Source organism: Phoenix dactylifera, chromosome 6, assembly GCF_009389715.1.
Source record: "Phoenix dactylifera cultivar Barhee BC4 chromosome 6, palm_55x_up_171113_PBpolish2nd_filt_p, whole genome shotgun sequence".
NCBI lineage: Eukaryota > Viridiplantae > Streptophyta > Magnoliopsida > Arecales > Arecaceae > Phoenix > Phoenix dactylifera.
In genome coordinates, this window is record NC_052397.1 from 6,701,649 (window position 1) to 6,710,353 (window position 8,705).

The window sequence follows — 8,705 nt, forward strand, 5'->3', positions numbered from 1 at the left end:
ATTTTAAAATAATTAGAAACTGTTTTAACAAACATATTCTTGAAAGATTTTTGGATGTAACAAGATTGATATCTCAATCCAACTTTATCAAATTCAACTTTTTGATTATTTATCATTAGGATCAATTTTTCAGAGCTGAAAGTAAATCTTTCAAAAACAGGTTTCAATTTGTCAACTTCTTTAGTTAATCTTCTATTATCTTCTGAAAGCAATTCATTGTTTTTCTTAAGTTTATCATAGCTTTCAGTGAGAAGTTGGTTTTTCTGATTTAGTTCTTTATTTTTCTCAATTAAGATTTTAGTTTCATTAGTATGTTTCTTAATTAGTGTTTCATAATAATTAGACAGTTTCAGTTTTTCATTTACTAGGATTTTCTTTTCATTCTTTAGGTTCTTATTTTTACAAATGAGTTTCTTATGTTCTTTCATTAGATCAAGAAATGCATCATGTAACTCATCAAGTGTAAAATCATTTTCAATTTTATCATATACTTCATATTCAGAAGAGGGGACACTTTGTGTTTCAATACATACCTCGTCCTTGTGTGCCACAAAGCATAGGTTTTCAATATCAGCTTGCCTCTCATCTTCTTCAGAGTTAATTTCAGATTCACTAAAAATATTAGTGCTTTCATATTTAGCCTTTAGCATATTCCACATGTCTTTAGCAGTCATGCAAGAAGATATGCAATTAAACTCATTCTCATCTAATGCACAATATAACAGCTTCATAGCTTTTGAATTTTGTTGAGCCATTTCCTTATAATGATTAGTGCTTGTGTGTGGCCCATTGACTATAATACTCCATAAATCATAGTTATGTGCTTGAATGAAAATGCGCATGCGTGCTTTCCAATGTATGTAGTTTATGCCATTAAATAGTGGAGGTCTATCAATTAATTATCCCTCTCCTGGAAAACTATCTATTTGAGTTGTCATGATCTTTGGCTCTTTGATGGTTAGGTCAAAATCACAAAGCAAGAAATTATAGAGCATCTGCTCTGATACCACTTGTTGCCCAAAGTGACAACCTAAGAGGGGGGGTGAATTGGGTTTTTCTAAATTTTTGGTGCTTTAAAAGTTTTCTTGTTAAGAGCAGTGGAAGCTTTCTTAAGTTACTTGTGTGAACTTATCCTAGAGCAAGAATCAAATATAAAGCAAGAATAAATACAAGAACAAGCACAACACAAACAAGACAATGTATAGTGGTTCGGTGCACCCCAAGCACCTACGTCCACTTCCCAAACCTCTCCTTGAAAATTCACTATAATCCCTCGGATTACAGTTGGATTTTTTTTCGGGCTCACAATCCAAAACCTTTGCAATTTAGTTTTCCGGGATCACCAATAACCTATGTTGGTTTTGCGGGCTCACCAACAACCTAACCGTTGGTTTTACGGGCTCACCAACAAACCTATACCGTTGGTTTTACGGGCTCACCAACAACCTACAATATTGCTTTTACGGGCTCACCAACAACCTTACAAAGAAAAATAGAAAGAAAGTTTAAAACTCCTAAATGAGCAAATAGACAATTATGCACTAAAAGAAGAGATAAGAAAATAATTATCGTTTTGTAGATTCTCTTCTCTTCTTTGCTGAGATTGCTTCACTCTTCCATGAATTGGTTGAGCTCTTGAAGGCATTTGAATTCTGCTCAACACACTTATTTTGGATTTGGGATGAAGCAAAAAGATGAATCTCTCTAAACTTGGCTTTTCTCTTGAATGCACTCTTTTATTCCACCAAGATGCCTTCCCTTGATGAATGGTGGCTTTTAAATACTTCTCCAACCTCCAGATAGTCCTTCCTAGCCATTGGATTGAAGAAATTAGCCGTTTATAGCCATTGAAAGTCCAAAAAGTACTTCTGCACAACTAGCCGTTATGCTGTCAGCCGTGCTCGGGTCGACCCCACCTTCACTGGGGTCGACCCCTACTCTTCTGGGGTCGGCTCAACAGTGCTGGAGTCGACCCCAATACTTATGGGGTCGGCTCTGACAGAAAATTCAGAGAGTATGTTTTTTCGCATTCCAGCTACAGTGTCTCGGGTCGACCCCAGCTTTTCTCGGGTCGACCCCAGCTACAGTGTTTCTGTGCCAAGTATGCTAAATGTGCTAGGGTTGGTTCAAAATTTTCTGGGGTCGACTCTAACACTGAAATTCTGCACTTCAAAGTTAGATTTGCACTTAAAACATATAATCATGAAGTAACAACATTGCAAATCATTTTTTTCTTCTTAGGATGTTTGGCACATTAATGTTTAAGCTCATGAAGCATGTAAATGTTAGAATTGAGTTTCAATCAAGAGAACTTGACTCTAAGGTTTATTAAACTGTATATTTATTCTTTCCTCAAGTTCTTCCAATATAATTTGTTTTTAGATAAGTTTTTGAAAGTTGTTTTAATTGCATATATAGAGCGTATCAAGAATGTATCGTTTCTTTCTTTCTTGACTATTTATGTACTACATCAATTGAATTAAAAGCATTAGTACTACATATGACCTCAATGACTTTGTGAACATCAAAATAACATTAGGATGCTCAAAAAGGATCAGCCGTCATCATTCTCTAGTTCCACCCTTCCCGTTCTCTGCGTGCATCAAAGTTCCTCCCACAAAAATACTGATACTGCAATGAGAAACAAGAATTGAGAAATCTTATATCCAAACTTGTGTATGAATATATGATGTTAACCCTTTTAACGCAATTAATTGAAAATGACAAGGATGTGCTGAGATAAAAATATCTCCATGTAATTAATGTGAACTCTTATAACCTACTAGAACAGTTAGTCGTCCCTCACTTCATGTAACCATCATTCATTTGAACATACTTGTCTCTGATAGAAAGATTTTTCTAGTTAAATTGTTGATCCCTTCAAGTGGAGAATTAGACTCTAGCCAATGCTAAATAAACATTAACCTTTTCCTTTCCTTGTGGAATTGATGTTAGCCTAATTATTTGCTGAACTAGGATCATCTCAACGATCCTCCTGATGAAGCAAGCATAACCCAGTCCATGCTTCCACCGGGAACCATGCCAGATGTGATGGAGACCTCTCTTTCACCAACCATACAAACTAATATTTATTTTTTTATATGATTTATAGGATCAAAAGATTGTTGCACCTGCACCTGCATGACATGTTGCCCAATCCACCTCCATACCACCCACATATTTTCTTCTTCTTCTTCTTCTTCTTCTTCTTCTTTTTTAACCAATCTTTCTTCCCCTCTCTAAAATGGATATGTCATACAATACGAATATGGATACACCTAACAAATCAAAAAATAACAGAACATGGAGTGCCTAAGGCAACTCCCCATTCTCAACCCATAGGGCGCCCCAGAATGACTAGCCACATAAGTAGTCATCCAATTTGCAGCTCCGTTAGTCTATTTGAATACATATTTAGTCTGAATAGCCATCCTATTTTTCACCAACATCTAAATATATTGAAGGAGAAGATGGCCCGCCCCACCACAGTTTGGACTCTCGTAGATCCAATGTATCAGTGTAGCCGGGCCATCCTAACGTGATAACACTACCAACCACGCCTCTTCCGCCTGGTCAAACCTCGCGTGCAGCACACGTGACGTCAACAACCCCACCATGGTTTATATATTTTTATATTTTATTAAAACAACACACTCCCCAATTTGTTCCCCGATGCGTCAGAAACCGGAGTCAACGGCGGTTTTAGGGAAGGGTAAAACGGGAATTTCGGGCCCGAGAAATCATTATTTCTTCCCGTCAGTCAGAAATCCATCTTGGTTTCCCACTGTTGGGGAAATTTCCATCTAAATTGTATTTCATATTCGGAAAATAGAAATAATCACTAAATACACGCACCCAATTCGGTTGCCTTTTGGAAAATTTTCATATAAAATATATTCATTGATCCGAAAAATGAATGTAATTGGATAAATTTACCAAAAAAAATAATTGAACGCCCAGGGGTCTACTCCAACGTTCTCAGCGGCTTAAAGGTACAAGGCCAACAATATAGAAGGACCAAGAAAATGCGTGAGGATCAAAAAATGGACGTAATTAGATAAATTTATCCAAAAACTAATTAAATAAATACGCACACCGACTCCGTTCCAACAAAGTAGAAAGCCCAAATAAGCGCGATCTTGAGCAAGTCAGTGTTAGTCATATTTGAATACCAAAATATTTTTTGTTTCTTCTTAGACAAAAATCTAATAACAATTACGGATTTGAACCAAATTTAACTCAACTAATATCGGATTTGAATAGCAAAATTTTAAGCTCAAATATTATAAACCTAATCAAAAATATATATATTTAACAATATCTATTTTATTTCTAATATATATTATTAATTTAATATTTTAAAAATATAATATTATATTTTGTTTTAACTATTTTTTTATTACGATGAAGAGTCAAATTCGAGCTGGCTTGGTTAATATTTGCATATTTATTAATTTAATTTTCGTTTTGATCGAAATGAGTTTGAAATCTGAGTATTTTGATTCGAATTGAGTTTGTGCCTTAGCTACTCGATTCGGCTTGTTTTAATTGCACCCCTGGCAACAATACGCGAAAACCTCAAGATGCAAATTTTTTGCGTTTTATTCCCCGAATGCCCTTGCTCAACTACCCCCGAGCAACTCACCAAACCCCGCGGCCGGCGCGAGCGACTCCTCCCCTATAAATTGCCCCCTTCCTTTCCCTGTCTCTCCTTAGGGTTCTCTTCTCTCTCTAGATAAAACAGCTCTCGACTCACTTCTCCCCAAAAAGGAGAGAGAGAAAAGTTTCCAAGTTCACATAATGGCCCTCGCCACCGGCTCCTCCTCCTCACTCTCTACCAAATCCCTCCTCCCGCCTTCCGGCGGTGGCGGCGGGCATCAACTCCACCTCCCCTCCCTCCTCCGCGCCGCCGGGCGGCGGCCCTACCCCCGACCCATCTCCGCCGTCCACGCGGCGGAGCCCGCCAAGAACCCCGTCGTCGCCGACAAGCAGAAGGCTGCTTTCTCTGCGCGGCCGGGGAAGTGGGCGGTGGACAGCTGGCGGACGAAGAAGGCGCTGCAGCTGCCGGAGTACCCGAACGAGGAGGAGCTGGAGTCGGTGCTCCGGACGATCGAGAGCTTCCCGCCGATCGTGTTCGCCGGAGAGGCCCGGCACCTGGAGGAGCGCCTTGCGGAGGCCGCCCTCGGCGAGGCCTTTCTCCTTCAGGGCGGCGACTGCGCCGAGAGCTTCAAGGAGTTCAACGCCAACAACATCCGTGACACCTTCCGCATCCTCCTCCAGATGGGCGCCGTCCTCATGTTCGGCGGTCAGATGCCTGTCGTCAAGGTAACACCAAACCCTAGATCTGAAGTGCTAGCCTCCGATCTCCCCAAATCCAGGGCCAATCAAGCGAAATCGATATGTTTTTTCTTTTTTCTTTAGGTGGGGAGGATGGCGGGGCAGTTTGCGAAGCCGAGGTCGGAGTCGTTCGAGGAGAAGGACGGGGTGAAGCTGCCGAGCTACAGGGGGGACAACATCAATGGCGACGCGTTCGACGAGAAGTCGAGAACGCCGGACCCGCAGAGGATGATCAGGGCTTACTGCCAGGCGGCGGCGACGCTCAACCTTCTCCGCGCCTTCGCTACCGGTGGATACGCGGCCATGCAGCGTGTTACCCAGTGGAACCTCGATTTCACGGGGCACAGCGAGCAGGGCGACAGGTACCAACCCCCATGCCTCTGATCTCCATTGATTTCCTTTATTTTTCTTACCCTTTTTCCTTCGTTTCTATTGTAAAAGTTAGGAAATTTCCGTGATTTTCTGCTGGTCTTATTGAAAAAGCTTGGATTTTTCCATGTTTTTCTGCTATTATTAATGAAAAAAGTTTGAACCTTTCCTTGATTTTGAGCAAAACGTTGAATCTTTCCTTGTTTTTTCTACTGTTTTTATTGAAAAAGCTTTAGACTTTTCCATGCTTTTCCGCTTGTAAATGGAAACATTTGGATTTTTACACGTCATATCAGTCCTTTTCGATCAATCTTCGCCACTTTTTCTAGAATTAGATCTATTTTGGCCTGTTTCTGGCATAAATATGAACCGGTTTTCTGAGTTATTTATGAGATAGTTATGGAAAAATAGCAATTTGTAATTGATATCGGGCTTAATTTCTTAAATTTTCATTCGATCAATCGAGAAATAACTAGAGATTGCAGGATCTTTTTTGAACATATTTTTGCAATATTTATGCTGTTTTTGAATAAATATTACAGTTAAAAGTAACTTTAGGAATATTCTTTGATCTGTTTTTTTTTTTTTTTCTGTGATTCATTCCCTGTTTTTATGGACAGAAAAATCTTCAAAAAAGTTCTCAATTGGATACACTTGACACAGGAGCTCGGTTCCCGAGCTGGAATTAGGCCGGGTCGAAACTCACATGCTGATATGGTGTTTGTTTTTTTGCTCATTTGGGAATCAACAGGTATAGGGAGTTGGCCCACCGGGTGGATGAGGCTCTAGGGTTCATGGCTGCTGCCGGGCTCACCGTCGACCATCCCATCATGACCACCACCGACTTCTGGACCTCCCATGAGTGCCTCCTGCTTCCCTACGAGCAGGCCCTTACTCGCGAGGACTCCACTTCTGGCCTCTACTATGATTGCTCTGCTCACTTCCTTTGGGTCGGTGAGCGCACCCGCCAGCTTGACGGTGCTCACGTCGAGTTCCTCCGAGGCGTCGCCAATCCCCTAGGCATCAAGGTGAGAAATTTCTTACAGATGGAATCCCAATCTGTATGCCATTTAGTTTTATTATGTATAAGGGGACTGATTTGGTGTTTGGTGGATTGACTCAGGTGAGCAATAAGATGGACCCGAAGGAGCTTGTGAAGCTGATCGAGATTTTGAACCCCCAGAACAAGCCAGGGAGGATCACTGTGATCACAAGAATGGGGGCCGAGAACATGAGGGTAAAGCTGCCACATTTGATCCGGGCTGTCCGCCAAGCTGGGCAGATTGTCACTTGGGTCAGCGATCCGATGCACGGGAACACCATCAAGGCTCCATGCGGCCTCAAAACTCGGCCCTTCGATTCGATTCTGGTATATGTCCATGATCCCTTACTGTGTTCTTACTCTACTTTGTCTTCTTCAAAGGCTTCATGCTTTCGTTAGTCTGGTTAGCTATTCCCCTGTGGACCACAGATAGAACTAGTTGATGTCTAGTGCTTTGAACAAAGTGGTGAAGCATCATTAGCTCTTTGCCTACCATATCAATAATGCCAATGGGTTTTGCCCCTGGTTCCACCACTTCTAAAGAATGGCTGTGGGAGCTGAAGTAGGTGATGCAGTTGTTCTGGACCCTTTGTTTTTGGTGGGGATTTTGGGATGCCTTTATTTGCAGTACCTCCTGTTCTTGTTTAAAAGCTAGCAATCTCAGCTAGTAGTTGCCCTGTACATGATGATACTTGAAAAGGTCATAAGAGCGGTCGACCTTGTGGACGAGCTTAGGAAAGAGGCTAGTCAAAAGCATGGGGTAATTTTCAGTTGTTTGGTGGTGGTTTGGTTTATTCCGTGAAATATGCTAGACTCATCTAACTATAGTTTGGTGGGTGTTTTAACTGAGTTCTCTGCCCAATGGTATTTGCTAGGCTGAACCCAAGTAATAGTCCATTCCGTTGCATATATGACTAAGATTTCCTTAGTTGAAACCTGAGAAACTTCCCACTAGCTTCTTCTTTGAACATTTACCTAGTCAATGTAAAGCTTTTTAAATCATTCAGTTGAAAGAGTATCAGATACAGCTTCTTCTAGGGTTTCCATTCCATTTGCTTGAATATTTTACCAGTTGCATTAGTGATAGTTACTTGGCTTGCTTGATCATTAGGCCGAGGTGCGGGCATTTTTCGATGTCCACGAGCAAGAAGGGAGCCATCCAGGAGGTGTGCACCTGGAGATGACCGGGCAAAATGTGACGGAATGCCTTGGAGGATCAAGAACCGTGACATTCGATGACCTGAGCTCGCGCTACCACACCCACTGCGACCCAAGGCTCAATGCCTCCCAATCTCTTGAACTGGCCTTCATCATCGCCGAGCGACTCAGGAGGAGGAGGATTGCATCAGGGCCCCTCAACCAGCACAGTCGCCCAGGATCCTTGCCCTCCATGGGGCTCTGAATGGAGGAGATGGATGTAGAGAGTTGTTGAGCTTAAAAATTATATATGCTGGTAGCTTACTGGTTGTATTTTTTTAAGATAAAGCAATATGTTCGTGTAAACTTAAAACAATTGGGTTTGGTATTTGAGATGAGAATAAAGAGGAAGGAGGCTCAGTCAATGGGGATTGTATGTTTGATTGTCAAACCCTTCACGCTTCTCTGTAGTTGGACTGCTTTAGTAACCATCTATTTCTTTTCTAATGTTTTAGCAATGGAACTCCTGATTGCCTCTTCCTTGGTCCACTTCATGAAGGGGTGGCGGGTTGGAGGGAGGGAGGGAGAGCAGACAAAGTGAGAGACTCTTTTCTTTCTTTCTTTTCTCTTGAGGAAGGGGAAAGTATGGTGCTTTAAAGCTTTCTTTTCGGTACAAATGGTGCTTTAAAGCTGAGTAAAACCTCGCAATTTTGGCCCTTCATGTGCCAACTATCTGAAAATTTAAGTTTCATAATGGTTCTCTGTTTAAGATGAGTAAAGAAGGTGATAAAACATGGATGAAAACCAAGACTGCTTACTG

General features: G+C 41.3%; 1 protein-coding gene across 1 annotated transcript; it reads left to right on the forward strand.

Annotated features, from left to right (window-relative positions):
• Positions 1-4,710: 4,710 nt before the first annotated feature.
• Positions 4,711-8,348, forward strand: LOC103697540 (phospho-2-dehydro-3-deoxyheptonate aldolase 1, chloroplastic-like). The gene is made up of 5 exons (XM_039127314.1): positions 4,711-5,325; positions 5,422-5,699; positions 6,458-6,734; positions 6,830-7,075; positions 7,860-8,348. Exons 1-5 carry the CDS (start codon positions 4,801-4,803, stop codon positions 8,148-8,150), a joined length of 1,617 nt encoding a protein of 538 aa, XP_038983242.1. The 5' UTR covers positions 4,711-4,800; the 3' UTR covers positions 8,151-8,348.
• The last annotated feature ends 357 nt before the right edge of the window (positions 8,349-8,705 follow it).

Coding starts and splice junctions, on each gene's coding strand:
- LOC103697540 (XM_039127314.1), top strand. CDS start 4,801: ATGGCCCTCGCCACCGGCTCCTCCTCCTCACTCTCTACCAAATCCCTC. Junction 5,326..5,421: donor GTCAGATGCCTGTCGTCAAG/GTAACACCAAAC, acceptor TTTTTTCTTTAG/GTGGGGAGGATGGCGGGGCA. Junction 6,735..6,829: donor CCAATCCCCTAGGCATCAAG/GTGAGAAATTTC, acceptor GGATTGACTCAG/GTGAGCAATAAGATGGACCC.